The 16917-nt window shown below is 30.5% G+C and overlaps 5 protein-coding genes across 5 annotated transcripts; 1 reads left to right on the forward strand and 4 right to left on the reverse strand.

Moving 5' to 3' along the window:
* Nucleotides 1-361: 361 nt before the first annotated feature.
* On the reverse strand, nt 362-1765 carry ELE39_003191 (uncharacterized protein; the record flags this gene model as incomplete). The annotated part of the gene is made up of 1 exon (XM_067346533.1): nt 362-1765. One exon carries the CDS (start codon nt 1763-1765, stop codon nt 362-364), a length of 1404 nt encoding a protein of 467 aa, XP_067199771.1.
* Nucleotides 1766-2622: 857 nt separating this feature from the next.
* On the forward strand, nt 2623-5355 carry ELE39_003192 (calpain family cysteine protease domain-containing; the record flags this gene model as incomplete). The annotated part of the gene is made up of 1 exon (XM_067346534.1): nt 2623-5355. The coding sequence occupies one exon, from the start codon at nt 2623-2625 to the stop codon at nt 5353-5355; it is 2733 nt and encodes a 910-aa protein (XP_067199772.1).
* Nucleotides 5356-5586: 231 nt separating this feature from the next.
* On the reverse strand, nt 5587-6480 carry ELE39_003193 (uncharacterized protein; the record flags this gene model as incomplete). Its single annotated transcript, XM_067346535.1, has 1 exon — nt 5587-6480. The coding sequence occupies one exon, from the start codon at nt 6478-6480 to the stop codon at nt 5587-5589; it is 894 nt and encodes a 297-aa protein (XP_067199773.1).
* A 323-nt stretch (nt 6481-6803) lies between these two features.
* Nucleotides 6804-14918, reverse strand: ELE39_003194 (uncharacterized protein; the record flags this gene model as incomplete). The annotated part of the gene is made up of 1 exon (XM_067346536.1): nt 6804-14918. The coding sequence occupies one exon, from the start codon at nt 14916-14918 to the stop codon at nt 6804-6806; it is 8115 nt and encodes a 2704-aa protein (XP_067199774.1).
* A 482-nt stretch (nt 14919-15400) lies between these two features.
* ELE39_003195 (topoisomerase VIA nuclease subunit) lies at nt 15401-16471 on the reverse strand (the record flags this gene model as incomplete). The annotated part of the gene is made up of 1 exon (XM_067346537.1): nt 15401-16471. One exon carries the CDS (start codon nt 16469-16471, stop codon nt 15401-15403), a length of 1071 nt encoding a protein of 356 aa, XP_067199775.1.
* Nucleotides 16472-16917: the final 446 nt, after the last annotated feature.

The following is a 16917-nucleotide window of genomic DNA, read 5'->3' on the forward strand; positions in this document are numbered from 1 at the left end:
GAGTATATTCAAAGCTTAATTCTTATTTAATTTCTATCATTTATAGGGACTTTGTAAAGAAAATTCATTTAAGTTATTTGATGAAATTAATCAAGGATTAGACAACTCACGAGAAATCAAACTAATGGAACTCCTGGATATATTAACAAATAAGGAGAAAACCGAAAAGTTATTAAAAGTCAAAGAATACGAAAGTAATTATGGAGAAATAGACGAAAAGATAAGAATATCACTCAATTATAGGGACAATCAAATAATTATTATTACCCCACACATCTTTCCAGGAGTAATATTTGAGAACTTTTCAATACACTTTGTATTAAATGGTCCAGGATTTATAGTTGATTGACTTAAGTTTATCCTATTCAATAAATTGTTGGATAAATTTATACCAGTTTGGATTATCTTGTATTCTTACAATAATGAATCCAATAGTACCAAATCTCCACATTAAATTTAAAGCAAAAGAAATTCTTCTAATTAGGCTGGCTAATTTGGGAGAGTCAATATTTCCATGAAAATTATTGTGATTGCCAATCCCAACACAAAAGTAAATATCAATAATTTTTCCCTTAAATGACTTTTGTGAAAGTTCAAGTTCTTGTTGAGTAATTTTATAGTTATCAGTGTTTTTTGAGAAGATTTTTTCCAATTTAATTTTGAATTTATACTTGAGTACCATAATAATACTAAAGATTGCCAAATTAATGGTCTCATTTCTATTAAAGTTATGTAAATCAACAACAACCTGAGAATCTTGATTGGATTTTGTCGAAAAAAAATCAATAAAACAATTATTTTGAGAGTTAAAAACAAGATTAAAAAGTTTTTTTTGAAGATTTAGTCTGTCAATTTTAATAGAATTGATCTTATTTTTAAATTCTTGGCTTTTTATTGCCCTGTATTCACTAATATTAGACTTACTTAAGACACTATTAAGTTCAGAATGCCTTATTTTCAAAGACAAATTCAAATCTTGAATTTGTTTTTGCAGAATTTCTATTTTTTCCACGCTTTCTTTAATTTTAGAACCGATTTTCAACTCTTTAAGTGGTATTGAATTTGATTCACTTCCAGGTCCCTCTGGTGGCCAATTTTTATTTTTCCCCTCCTTAACTTTATATAGCCTTGGAGAATTAAAGATTTTAGTTAGAATGTTACTAAATATATTCATTTCATATTTGATTAATTCACTTTGTATCTCAAAAATATTCCAGGGTTTTTTTCTCAGCTTAAGCAAATCTCTCTGTATATTAATATTACTATTATTATTATTAATACTACCCTTTAAGGGATTTGTCATACTATTACTGGTTTGTTGATTCCGAATGCATACAGACAAATATGACAATTTTTTATTGTGGTTAAGAAGTTCCTTTTCATAAAAATCCAATCCGTCATTTTGGATATGATTTAAACAAAGATTTAAATTTAAATATCTATTAAAATCTATATCAGTGTATAAATCCTGATTTTGCCGGCCAAATTCACCAGAATCTAAGTAAGATCCTTGAAAATTAATATAACAAGTATCACCACAGCCATCTCTGATTGAAATCTCAGACAATTTCTCATATAGTTCGTTGCAAATTTTGATCATTTCATTTTCGTAGCTATCCTCTTTATCACAGCTAGATAACTGTTTACATAGCTTTAGGTTTTCCTTAACTAAGTAATCAAAAATATCTCCTATTATAACATCAGGAACATCACTAAAAATCTCAGACATATGCTTAATCACACTGTCACGAGTATATGATTTCATTATTTTATTATATTTTTTTAATTACTCTTAAAGTAACTTAAATTAGCAATTAATTAAATTTTTAAGTTTATCCTCAGAGAAATCCGACTCAAATAGACCTCAAAACCCATATAAACTATTGCTTAATATTCCATTCATCCTAATATTAGGTAATTTTTTTTTTTGTTCTTGATATTTATTTGAATGATTTTAATTTTTTTCCCCCAAAAAATCAATTCCCGCCTAAAAGTCTCCTGGTATATGTGCAAGGGATGTGTGCAATGGTAGAAATTGACATTTTTGACAGTGGGACTTTGGGGAATAAAAAAAAAGAGAAAATTCTTAACTTGAATAGTTGAAAATAAATTTTTGTTTATCAATAATAATAATAATTGCAATATATATTTGCGAATATACACTGCAATTATTAATTTTATTTTAAAATTATTATAGTATAATTAATCCACACAAATTATATTATAATTACGTGTATTAATAAACAAACACCGGTATATTGCAAGTAAAGATTGCATGTAAAAATAACTTACGTGGCAAATTTTATTTTTATTTATTCATTTTTTTCTTTTTATTAAAATAATTGTTTTTTTTCAAATAAATAATGTCAATTGGCAAAATTTAATCTGTAAGAATTAATTATTATTTTTAATATAATTAATAAAGTTTTTAAATGGAGTAAATAAACTTGAATAAGTGATAATATTCAGCAAGTTTAAAATACTAATTAATATAGGAAAAGAAAGTAAATTGAATATAATAAAGAAAAAAATATGCTAATGAAAACAAAGGAATAATATTTAATTTAATTATATCACAAATATAAATATTTCAAGTGTTATTAAATCAAAAAGTTTGGAAGTATGTTAATATCAAAGTTATTTAAAAGAAAAACAGTAAGCCCATTAAGCTCTGTGGAAAACGTGAATGTTGAGATTGACCACTTATTTGAACTTAAAAAGATGGTGATGGAAAAGTACAAGAGTATGATGAAGTTGAAAGGAAGTGATCAAGATCAAATAAATTATCAAATATTTATAGAGTCATCCTTCATTAATGATTCTTGTTTTTTACCTCCACTTTTAATTAATAAAAAATCAGGAACAAAGCTTACAAAGTTAACGAAGTTAAATAATAATCAAGTACAATTTTTGTTATTAATGTTATTATATAATCAGCAATTATCATTTCAGGAGGATATAATTGATAAATCTACTAATATTTGTTTGAAGGAACAATATATACTAATAGTGGAACAAATGGTGAAAAGTTTGATTTTGTCAAAAAAACAGAAAAAAATGGTAGTCAGATGGAAGAAGTTAAATAGTAGTGTGGAATTATTTCCAAATAATCATTTTATGTACTTTACTTCAAGTAATATAATACAAGGATTTACTGGAGATTGTTCATTTATAGTTGTATTATCTTTATTGCTAGAGCATGAGAAGAAATTTGATTCAAATTTATTATCAAGTCTAATAAGTCCAATAAGATTCTCAATTAAGAACCAAACTCATCACATTCATAATAATACTGATGATTATTCAACTATTCACTATAATGACAATAATAATAATATTAATGAATTGGATGATGTATTATGTCTTTATAGATGTAAGTTATTAATTAATGGCATTTGGAGAAATATTTTTGTGGATAGTTTAATTCCTATTGATTCTGGAAATAATTGTTTATTATCTCATTTTGATAGTAATAAATATTATGGTATAACGTTAATTGAAAAAGCGTATTTAAAAGTCATGGCAAATAGATATGATTCTATTGAAAGTAATCCATCAATAGATTTATATTATTTAACAGGATGGATACCTGAGACTATTTCTATTAAATCAAATTATGAAAAAAAAAAGATTTATTTTCTAAATTTGTGGAATCGTATAAAAAAGCCAATACAAAATGGATATTGCTTAATGGCTTTAGGTACTAATGAAATTAACTCAAATGTTGATCATCATGCGAGAGTAAATGCTACTAGGTATGAATGTGCTCAAGATAAATCATTTAATAGATTTGTCAATGAATTCGATAATAGCCAATCAGAAAATAAGTATATCACAAAGGAGGAGATATGTAAAAAGACTGGATTAGTTACTAAGCATGCATATCAAGTTTTAAGAATTGTAGAATTAGTCAATCAAGAGAATGATTCTATTAGAAGATTACTCTTATTAAGAAATCCATGGGGAAAAATTAGTTGGAAAGGAAAATTCTCAAAATATGATAAAGAAATATGGAATAGTGAACTTGAAGAATTACTGGGAAATCATTTTGGTTACAATATTAATCATGATAATGGAATCTTTTGGATTGAATGGAGTGATATATTAAAGTGGTTTTCACATATATATTTAGCTTGGGATCCTGAAAAGGTATCAAAACATTTTAAAAAAGTTCATGGTAAATGGATACCATGCTCACATAATTCAATACTAAAAGATGATTTACATCTTGTCTACTTTTATCCTCAGTATAAGTTATCTATCAATTGTAAGTTATTAAGTAAACTAAAAATGGATACTGAGAATATATTCAATCAAAAAGAATTCATTTGTCAAGATTTTAATCAATTAAATTCTAATAACAAATTTAATATTAGTAATTCTAAGGGATTCAAGTTACATTTTGATTCAAATCGAAGCGAATACATTCAAGACTATTCAAAAACTAACTTATTTGGTAGAATGTGGAAAAAATCTGATGTTATTGATCCTGAAAGTTCTAATTGTATAGGAGATATCTGGATTGTATTGAATAGACATATTGATTATTTGGGAGATCATGAATTTGACCATAATTCCACTAAATCAGATATTAATAATGTTCCATTTATGTCAATAAGTATATTTAGAGGTAGAAATCGAATAGTAACCCAAGAAAGATTACCAATTATGCAAGGGGTTTATAGTAACGGTAATGTGATCACATTCAAAACAAATATTTTTCAATTACTTAGAGAATATGAACATTTTGATTTACAAGAAAATAAAGATTTTATATTAATTATTACTCAATATCAAAGCAGTAAAAGTTTTAATTATACATTAAATATATATAGTAATATTGAGATAGGAATTAATTTATTAGATTCTTATTTTCAAAAGGTAATGTATCCTATAAATAGTAATTATAATTTCACAGAGATTAATGGTAAAATTCTACATTATAATTTCACTGAAAGGTATTACATTAGTTTAATGAAAAATTCAAAATTAAAATTGGCTCCTGCTACAAGTAATAAGTATTATAATTCAAAAAATGGTATAATTCAAGTAAATCATTTGAATTCATCAAGAGCTGACTTTCCAGATGAGCATTTTAGACTTTTAATATTATTAGAAATAAAGGAAAAATGTAATAATTTTAAGTTACGTCTTTTTCCAGAAACTTTTGATGATCAGGATAAAATTATTAAATTGGGTTCCAGTAATGATTCATATAATAATAGTAACTGCAAATTCATTACATCTATATGTAGTTATGGGAATTATTTTATTCTAATTGATTTTAAAGAAAAACAACAAGAATTTATAAAAGACAACTTTTTTAAGCTTATTATTTATTATCAAAAAATTTAAATCATATAAATAGCAAATTTATTCTAATCTTTTTTTTAATTTATTAAAAAAAAATCAAACTAATGTTTGGTTTTTATTAAATTATAATTTAAATGTATAAATAAATACATGAATCTGTTAGTCTTAAGTTCTTGTTCTGAAAAACTTTGCATTTTAAATTCTATAAAAGCTGAAGTTTTGAGTACATTTAAATGTTGCCAATTAGTTATATATATATAAAGGCCAAACAGGTCACGTAGGAATAGGCTCAGAAGCTTCTACGGCAGTATTATCGGATCTTATATCAGCGGGACAAGCTATTAAAGTTGGATATTTGGCAAAAATTTGTCTTCTGGATTCCTGACAAATACTTTTTACTACTTCATTTACAACCGTGCTACCAAGTACTGATGCAGATTTTCCGTAAGTATCTGAAACTGTTGCACATACTGAATTAAGTTGATCATGACAATTAGTACCGGTACAAGTCTTATTGTTAATTTCTAATAAACCAGAATTTACAAGCCCAATAAAAAAAGTAACACAAACTTGGAGAAAAGTCTCCTTGAATAAAACTTCCAAAGATGGAACTTTCAACTTTTTTTTAGAGGGATTTGATAGTCCATATTTTACTAGTTGTTCTTGAATCAATGTATTTATTGCATTATCATCCAGCCATGTTTCCATAGATAACAAGAATTTAGTACATTTTGTGTAATCTACATCTCTAAATCCAAGATCTATATATGGGTTACTTGTAAATAAACAAGTTCCAAAATTTTTACCCGAAGATTCTTTTTGCATTATTTCCTTAATATCCTTATTCAATAGCTCCAATGATGGCTTTTTAAAAAGTTCATTCAAAAATGAATTTCCTGGAGTTGCAACGTTTGCAATATTCTGAGGTGGATTTATTGTACTAGTAATAGTAGTAGCTTGAGTAGTTGTAGATGTTATCAATAAGTTAGCAGCATTAACCAGATTCTGACCATTAACTATTAATCCACCACCTTCCAATAACTGCTGAGGATTTAATGATCCGAATATATTATTTCTCAATCCATTTGATAACTTAATCATATTAATACATGCAATAATTAATAGTAGTATTATCCACTTTCTCCATAATATAATACGATGCCACATTATTATTATTATTATTACTATTATTTGTATTTGGTATATTAATTTAATTGAAACATTATTTTAATTTTCTGTGTGTGCAAGCAAATCTTGTATTAATATATACCGTATCTTACCTCCTTTCCTCATTAAATACTTTAACAAAGCATACTACCCATTTCTTTCTTCTAATTCTTCCATAATATAAGTAATGTATATAAATATACATGATTCCCTTTTTACTATTCTTCCTTGAAAACATATTAATTGAAGTTTAAAATTAACCATTTTAATCCTTTTTTTTCTCTCTGAACCTTGTAACTCCATATCTTTCCAGCTCAATCTAGCTACTGAGTATAATTCCCATAATTATAATCCAATCGCCTCATTTCAGAAACATTGCTTCCTCCTTGATGCATTTGGCCCTGCTGATTTTGTTGATCCTGTATATCAATTCCACCTCTATATCCTAATCCTGGTACTCCATTTCCTAATCCCCCTCCCATATTGATCTGATTATGGCCCGAGATATGATGATATTGGCTTCCATAATATTGGCCAGCAGTACCACTACTAACTTCTCCATTATAGACATTATTCATCATTCCTCCCTTTTGTCCTTGAAAATTTTGCATCATATAACCAGTCTGACCCGCCGGCGCCATTTCTGCTGGCGCCTGTGTGCGGTATTGATCATGATTATTATCAACTATAGTTGGATTTCTTCTTCCTCCTGTTGTTTGGATTCTTCCTGCTAAACTTCCACCTTGTAAGTTTCCAGATGGTGCAGTCTGTACACCTCCTGTTCCTCCAATTCCAACAAGATTATTACTAACTCCACTAATAATATGGCTTGGTCGAATATTAACATTGCTTGTATTGTAATGTAGTACATTTTGATTTTGGGAGTATCTTTGTTGTTGATATTGATTTTGATTATGTTGATTCTGTTGTCTTTGGTTGTAGAGTTGTTGTTGTTGTTGCTGCTGCTTTGAGTATTGGTAGTGTTGGTTGTGAATGTTGGAAGAAGAGTAAGTGTTATTTCCCACGCCAATACCTCCATTTCCAATTTCAAAACTACCATTATTCCCGGAATAAAGATGTTGTGAATGCCCTATACCATTGCTGTGACCACTAGTGCCTCCTACTACTCCTACTGCGCCTCCTCCTTCTACGCCACCACCAAAGCTACTAAATTCTTGATTTTTGTTATATCCAGGATTCACAATCATTTCATTAGCATTGTTTTGTTGATATTGCCTACTTTGATGGCTTGAATACTGAAAATGATTACTTTGAGAAACACGGGAGGGATTATTTTGAGTATAAATTTGACGATATTGCTGTTGAGGATGGTTTTGACTTTGACTACGTTGCTGAAGTAATTGATGTTGTTGAAGTTGTTGCTGTTGTTGTTGATGGTGGTGATTTTGTTGCTGTTGATGATATAATTGTTGTTGTTGAAGTTGACTTTGGCCATAATTCTGATGTTGGAATTGCTGCTGCTGTTGATTATGATGATATTGTTGTTGCTGATGTTGTTGATTATGCTGATGCTGATTTTGGTGTTGCATTTGATTCTGTATATGCTGGGAGCCTAATACACGTTGGTTTTGGTGTCTTTGGTTGTAGAGGTGTTGTTGATGTTGTTGCTGTTGATGTTGTTGTTGATGCTGCTCTTGCTGTTGCTGTTGCTGATGAAGCTGTTGTATTGACTGGTGTTGTTGAAGCTGAAGTAAATTTTGCTGGCGTTGCTGATTTTGTTGTTGGTACTGATGGTGCTGGTGGTGTTGCATTTGACCTCCTCCCAAACTAGCAGAGCTACTACTACTGCTACTATTGTTGCTGCTGCTATTGTTGTTACTGTTGTTATAGGAATAGGGAATTTGCTTTGCAGAAGGCACTGTGAGATAGTTAATGTTATCATTAACCAGATTACTAACAGAAATTTGACCAGTTGAATTACTCTTATAGTTTTGCCCACCCCTAACTTGATTATGATTTTTAGAAAAACTAACCATTGAATTCATATTCTGGCTTTGATTATTAACGTTTCGGGGGAAATTTGTACTGCTCATTACATTATTAGAGCTAAATACGGGAGAAGAAAGTGGGGAATTAGTCAAAGGCAAAGCTGATGTAGAAGTTGACGATAAATAACTCATTTGATTACCAACAGTATTCTCCAAGACCGGCTGTTGTTGTTGTTGTTGCTGCTGCTGCTGATGATGATGATTCATACTCATTCCAATTGCAGCGCTCATATTCAAATTACTTGTACTCTTGCTTGGATGTTTATTGGAACCGACTCCTCTTAAATTAGAAGAATCCAACTGCTGTAATGCATTAGTTGAATTTAAATTTTGTAATTCTTCAAATGGAGAGTTAAATAGTCTATCTAATATTATTGACAAAATTGACATGTGAGACATATTTTGCTGTATTAAAGACTTAAATATCTGACTTGCTTTGCATCCATTAATTTCAACATCTTCTATAGACTTTACTGGAATACTTCTTACTGTTACATATATATCAACATAACATGGTCCCTTAGTGTCCTCTTTATTTAAGTTACTATTAAGTTGATCATCAATTATTAAATTTGAATCATTTGTTATTTCTCTACTCTTATTGTATCTCCAAATCCTATACAACAATCCTCTTAAAAAGTAAGTTTTCTCTTCCTTTTCTATTGGAACCAATAAATCATCATATTGGCAAATTAAATCAATATATATTGGTAATTTACCTTGTATTGACAATAGTGGATACTTTAATAATATAGAAATATCACGTATTACCATTAAAGAAGAACATAAAGCTATCGTAACAATTCTAACCAATGTACGTGATTGACTTAAGCTTCCAAAATATTGCAAAATTTGACCCAATATATCAAACTCACTTGATATTGGACTTGTAAAAAGCTCCAAACTATATGACATATCCATAACCATTAAATTTTCCTTGTTGGTACCACTTCTTACAAAATCTGGAAAGCATACAAGGGGAAAAACTGGATAAGACATTGATGATAATTCTTGTCCATTATCTAAATTACCTTCTCTAATGTCTGTAATAGTGTTCACGTTACTTTCTATCGATTCTCGTTCAGTTTTATGCAGAATTGAAATTGAATCAAAACTCTCAACTTTGGAGATTTGTTGAAAATCATCAATTCCAAGTTTTTTCCTCTTTATATAACTAATATCATCCAAGTCTCGATTATTGGCAATAAATCCACCAGAACTTGAATCAAAACTGGAACTAGAACTGTCTTTTTCTTCTAAGTCAGAAAAGCTCCTCTTATTTTCCTTCTTAAAATTATTTGTCATATAATAACCGCCAGTCATCATATTTACTTCATTACTGCTTAAATTAGTTGTAATGAAAAATGGAACATCGTACTCCAAAGGCCAATTGAAAATTTCAGTCATATTTCCATCATTATTATCCAATTGCTTTAAAAGCTTACCTCCTATCTCTTCTCTTTTACCTTCTCTGGTAATAACTTCATCTCTTAATCCACAATTAACACTAGAATAAGCTTTATTAACATTTTCAAATGCCAAGTCTTTGGTGTTAGATTCTTTTGTAAAATCCTTTTTTATCTCCATATTATTTGAATTTGGGTTTGAATTTGAATCAGAATTGACAAATTTGTCATCACCTTTGCTTCTAGTGGAGGGTAGTCTGAAGTTAATGAAGTTTGGGATTTTATGGTATTTTGAAGGCTTTTCCCATTTTTTATTAAAACTCAAAATATGTTTTCTATCCACATCAAAAGATGCTATTTTATTATAAAACCAAGTAAACTCTATAATAGGTTGCTTAATTGGAAAAGTATCAAACTTTGAAAATTTGATCTTGTTTTTAATACTAGTATTAGCACCTCCCTTGTTATTACCGGTATTACTATCGTCAATATTTCCTCCTAACCAATTTAGTATGGGTTGTTTTAGCTGAGAAATTGAGCCACCATTACCACTACAATCACCATTGTTATTTGCTAAATAAGCCATCATATTATTCAGCTTCCTCTGAGTTACTCCTGATGCAATTGAAACGTAAAATGATGAAGTAAAGAATTGTGACAAAGAACATATTATCCTTTGAAAAAAGTAGCCTGGATAGTAATATATCTCTCCCTCAGAATTAAAAGTTGATTGATAATTGGAAATATTCCTCTTAATATGCTCAAGTCTCTTAAAGTTGTTTAAATCATAAATTGATAACAATGACATATCATTTTGGCTTAAAGTCTCAAAATCAATAATCTGACAGGAGACAACACGGATAAATTCAACAAGTAGTCTTTTAGTATGATTAATAACCTCAACTGACTGCTGAGTTGTATTACCCCCAACTTGGATATTTTGGACGTCAAATAAAGTAATTCTTAACTTATAATGCACCTCTGGATCAATCTCAAATAAGAAAATGATATGCATTCCAACTTTTCTTAACCCAAAAGATAACAGAAACTTTCCAATTTCATCGATTCTTTTTAAAGATAATGTGTTTAATGAATCGTAAAAACCATGAATATCTTTCTGAAGTATTTCTTGAATATCTGGATATGATTTAGATTCAATTAAAGAAACTGAAATTGAGATTTCATAAGATCTCAACATCCTCCAAAATGCTTTACATAGAATATTTCTACCTTCAACACCAAAACCAACAGTAGAAAGTGCATTTCTCAGATCGTTTTTATACATCTCAATGTGAGACTTTGTGAGCAATTTGTCTACTATATCCACCACTACAAACTCACTTCTTTGCAAGCCATTATGGCTATCCTTAAAGTTAGCACTAATACCGTTGTTACTACTACTAGCCAATTCAATATTAATATCACTCATATTGCCTCCGCAAATAGAGTCAGAAGCTGTTCCTGTTCCTGTTCCTGTTCCTGTTCTCGTCCCTCCCACCATAAAATCAATCACATTAAATCCTTGAGAGGTCTCCTTATCTATGTTTGATAGAGCTTCGTTATCTACTTGATTAACTCTGTCACCTTCTATTGATGAACTAACCAACTGTATCTTAATCAACCCTCCTTTATAATTTAGCTTATGAAACAACATATTACTTAAAGAATCACCAAATAAAAGTGACCACGGAAAAACTTTTAACTCAATTTCCCACGGTAATATCCTCTTAATCAGAAAATCTCTTCTCGAGACCATTTCACTACCAACATTTTGTGAATAATTAGGCTTAGAATAATATGCCATATATATAGTCTCGAGTGACTTATGCAAAAATTTTAAAATACGATACCAATAATCAATAAAAATACTAGTAAACCCTTCTTGAATTAAAGCATTATTACTCATAACTAAAGAAATTGTATTAATTAATCCCCATTCTTTTGGTATATTCAGCTTAGATTTACATTCCTCGTCACAAACAGAAAATTCCATCTTGTAATTCTCATCAAACAATAAGGCCTCATTCTCGCTATTCAAGCTGCATATCAATGGAACAGGAATTTCACCATTAGTAAACAAGGTCAAATTACCTCTATCTTGATTAGTTTCTAAGATAAACCTATAAAAAAAATTTCCTTGGTTCTGAACTCCAGAATAGTCGTTTGATCTGTTCAAAATAGGGAACTTTCCTGCCCCAATTTTACAGACTTGTATCTTGAACTGAATTCTTTCGGAACAAAGTCCTCCTTCCTTTAATCTAAACAAAAACTTTTCTCTTTCAAAATCTTTAAAGGGTTGGAAAAATAAGTTGTATTCCTTAATACCCATGCAAAAGCTGGGTTTACTAAGCTCAAACTGACCGCTTCTGTCCAACCTCGAATATAATTTGAATGGAAAATAATAGTCACCAACTGACTCCTGCAATAATTCAAGAAACTCTAAAATCTCGCAATGCTTTGTTTCAAAACTCCCTGAATAAAACTCAAAAACTTCACTAAGACTTTTCTTCATAACAATTTCATCAAACCCCACATAGTTTAGCACACACCCTGTATCACTCTCATCTACATGCAACTGACTTCTCACTTGCAAGCCCGGTGCATGTAACTTGGGAATTTTGCCGCCATACGTGTATTTGGCGTCTGGTATTATTAAGTTATCATCTTTCAAAGGGGAGGGGCTCAAATTAATGTCAAATTCAGCGAGAATTACTTTTCCTCTGTGATAGTCATTTTTGTTGTTGTTTTCAAAGTTATGGCTGCCTAGTATTCTATAAATTTCGTTATTCAAAGAAAGCTCTTTATCAATATCTTCAGTGTAACGACAATTCTTTGTAAAAAATACCTTAAATGTTTGGATCTCACATGATTCTGTATCTAATTGGATATAAATCACTCTGGAGTTATCTGGAAGGTTCTTGGGGTAGAAAAAATAGTCAAACTCCTTTGACTCTCTTGATATATTTGTATAAGGAGCTTTTTGTCTGGGATTTACCATACAATTCGTCATTGTTAAAATATTGTCGATCACTGTATTAATAATAACACTGGACCCATTCTTTGCCACGTTACTTATAATCCTTTCAAAGTTGTTTATTATTCCCTTATTATTGTTCTCACTTCCTTTCTCGTCCTTTATTTCAGGAAACTCTGTCATATTTAACTTTCTCTCTACTAGAATGGATTCTTGTATAGGTGTGGGGACATTACATATTGGTCTCCAGCCACAATTTAATGAAAATTCATTTCTAACAATTTGGAATTTAGTCAATTTCAGCAAATATGGTAATAATTGAAATAATGAGTTTGTGTTACTCTGTAGTGCTTTTTGTAAGTTCTCATAATAACTTGGATAGTTTTTCCAAATTGAATTACTGCCCAAGCATGAATCTCTAATTACTAGAGATCCTGTAAATATATCCATACTAACAATATACTCACTATGGTCCAAAAGACGTAAAGTGAGTGAGTATTCATCTTTTTCTATTATTGCATTCTTATCCAAATACTTTTGTAGCTTTAATGAATATAATTCCAGTAAATAGCATCTAAAAACATTTGAAACATGATTCAAAACTTTTGAAAGGTCTAATATATTATTATGATTAGTCTTTTCCCAATTACATAAGTACTTCCAGCTTTCATTCTCGCCTATTATATCAAGTACTGAGTTAACATCATCTGATAACTCACTTTTATGTTGAAACAAAAGGGAAAATGGCCATAAAATACACCTAATATCCCCATTTGGAATCATTAGAAACCTCAATATTATGTTTGCGCCATCTCTATTATATAATATACTATTAAAAGCAGCTGCTTGGCCTAAATTGGAATTACTTAAACCGTTACCAGTCAAAGAATATCTTGAAAAGTCAAAATTACCTTTGCTATTTTCAAAATTTGTCAAATTTGTTATATCCACATTCTTATATAAATAAATATCAATGTACTTGTAAGTTTCATTGTTATATTTATATTCACTTCTTTCAGAATGGTAAATACCTGCAATACCTCGCTCTTTAATACTCAAAATAGACTGCTCTAAAAACATTTCCAGGATTACTTCTCCTGTAATAACATTTGAAGTCTTGTACAACTCCCCTAAAACATCAACTTTTTGTTCATAATCTTTCACTCTTGTAAATCTCTCAACCTCCCCTTTCTCTGAATTAATATTATCCAAATCATCTTCCTCAGAATTCTTCCCTTGTACTTTTACCGTATCCTGAACTGGCTCAATACCTTGATCTCCTTTACAATTAAACATATAGTAAATTTGTGCTTCCAGGATCTCTTTAAAAGAGGAATTCTGTTCTTTAGTCACAGTATACAAACTCAAAATCTCAGGTATTGTTATTTTAGCATCAATTACTTGCCACTGCTTCAAATCAGAAATTAAAGTCAATGAGAATCTAGACTTCTTTTCTAACATTATTCTTCCCTTTACTACATCAAAATGAATCATTCTTGACTTACAAATTCCAGATTTTGCATACATAATAAAGAATTCATCCCTAAGCTGCTTTTCAATTAGCTTCTCTTGTATCTCACTCATTTTTGGCACAATAACTGGCTCTCCATGTTGTGTCACTAACTCCTCCAGTAAATTTGGCATTTGAGAAAAATCCTTAAGCAATATCATATCCATCGCAGCCGTTACATTTGGGCTCGGAGTGCCTACCATTGTTAGCGCAGGGTAAAAATCAAAGGCAAGCTTTCTCTGTTTAAACCTCATTGATACCAAAGTCTCCCTAAGTTGTATTGCACGGTTAATATCCTCCACTATTCTACTTAAACTTCCAATTGCCAACATTCTCAGAAAAATCTCCCTAATCTCTGCAGAATACTCCCATAGACAAGTTTTTGCCTCCTCTTGCACATTTGGGTCACTCGTACAGCGTCCTAACAAATCCAGAAACTCGCTATAACTATGTTCTACCAGCTGACGAGAAAGATGGCCATAAGAAACTGGAGCAAATGACTTTTGGAATTCCTCTGTTTCCTCATTTGTTAGCCTCATCTTCAACTAATTCGCAAATTTCTTCCTCCTTTTTCCTTCTCCTTACCCCATATAATTCTCTTACCTAAATTTTCACTGCTTGACCTTGCCAAGTATTGGCGCCATTTTCCCACCAAGAAATTCGATAATATATTTTGGGAAACTGCGCAATAGGTTGTAATCAAATATATTTTGAACTAGGAAAGTCTATCAAGTATCTAAATTTTAATGTGAGATTTATGTTTGTTTGAAGTCTAATTGAAAAGGGATGCTTTCAATGACATTTCCTCTAATTTCCCATAAAGTCTCCAGGCTTGCTTACACTATAGAATCAATGCCAACAAGGATAAGTCAAGTCTGAATATAAAGAAAATTCGAATTAATTGAAATAAAAATTGAACTAAAATTAAACAAAACTATTAAACTTTCAAAGATTAAGGCATTCAGCCAATTCATTAGTTCTTGTTATAACAATTTTTCAAGCTTAGCAAAAGTCGGCCTGCTTATTCCGATAATTTTGACCGGATAACCCTTATTAGCCATTTTTCAATATCCACAATGCAGTCAATTTCAAATCTCTTTTCATCCTGTTGCATCTGCTCGCAAATTAAATTCCACTCAGACTTAGATTTTTGTGAAATTTCCTTTGAGCCCATTAATCTGTTTCTGGTATTAATTATTCTAGAAACTTCATCTTTAGTCATATTAAAAACATTATCTGTAGTTATAAGCCCGCTTTCTATCAGCTTTGAAATTGGAGGAACCCTAATTGGTAAAAGCTTTGGGATGCTAAAACTTGAATCATACCAGGTATCTGACTTGCCACCCATTACATATGTTGCTGCTATTGAAAGTCCAAAACAATCGTAGTCGCATAAAATCCAAAACCTGGTCTCTTCTGGAAGATCTTGACTTAGTTTGTATAGTAAAGTCCTGGTAGGCAGGTCAGAAAACCCCCTGGCTGTAATTAATATACAAGAATCGTCAAACTCCTTGTGAAATCCAAACTCTAAAAGTCTTTGGAAAATCGTATCCTTCTCAACAACCAAAACAAACTTGATTTTCGAATAGTAGCTAAACTTCAAACCATTCATTCCTTTGAACAAATAAGGACTTATTGAATGCCCCATACTCTCGAAAATGGACATACAATCCAACCTAACTTCTCTTTCACAACATCCAAATTCTGATCCTTGAATTATCAAAGGGCCTCTTATCCTCCCTCTAGCTGTGGAAACCACGTTCAAAAGCTCTCGAGGAGTCTGTACTAGATGAGTTACTTGAGCTATGTATTTATCCGAAATACTCTGCTTTGTATATAAACTTGGGTTGTTGTAATAAATGTCTCTCAAAGTTGAATGAAAGCCTTCCTTAACATTTCTGTGAAGAATATTCATCACTGAAACCAAACAAGCTGAACTATAAATTTGGCCCCTCCTGCCTCCACTCATTAGCTCCCTTAATACGTCACAGACTGACTTTTCCAAACGACCTATTATCCCTTTTCCTTCTAAAAGGTTCAGTTTATCCATACTTTCGCCTCTCTCAAACAAATTCCTCTCTTCTTGCACCATTACGCCCTCATTTAGTCTGTAATTTTTTCTTCCTTCCCTCCTATTACTCTATCCCATCCTGCGACTCTTTCTGCAGTTATACTAATCTCTCATTTATTTCTTACAAAATCGAAAAAAGAGCCGAATCCTTGGATATAAGTTGCTCCTGAAAAAAATTTAACACTTTAACTTCCTAAACTCCTCCCTCCCTAATCTCAACAAATTTCTTACAATTTTTTCATATTACCTCTATTTTATATTTTTTCCCCTTGGTTCCTCTTGCATGCAAAACTCCTCATTAATAAAAATTGCTACACCTAAACTTGGCGCCTAAATGTCACTCGACGTCAATTAGTGTCAACCTTGGCAATTTAAATACCGGCAGCATTTGAGGTGAAAAAACAATACAAAATTGGTACCCAGTAAGAAGTTGAGAACTTTAGGTGCTTTTCAGCCAAATTGTTTGA

This window comes from Cryptosporidium sp. chipmunk genotype I (genome assembly GCF_004936735.1).
Source record: "Cryptosporidium sp. chipmunk genotype I strain 37763 chromosome Unknown contig_5, whole genome shotgun sequence".
Taxonomy (NCBI): Eukaryota; Apicomplexa; class Conoidasida; order Eucoccidiorida; family Cryptosporidiidae; genus Cryptosporidium; species Cryptosporidium sp. chipmunk genotype I.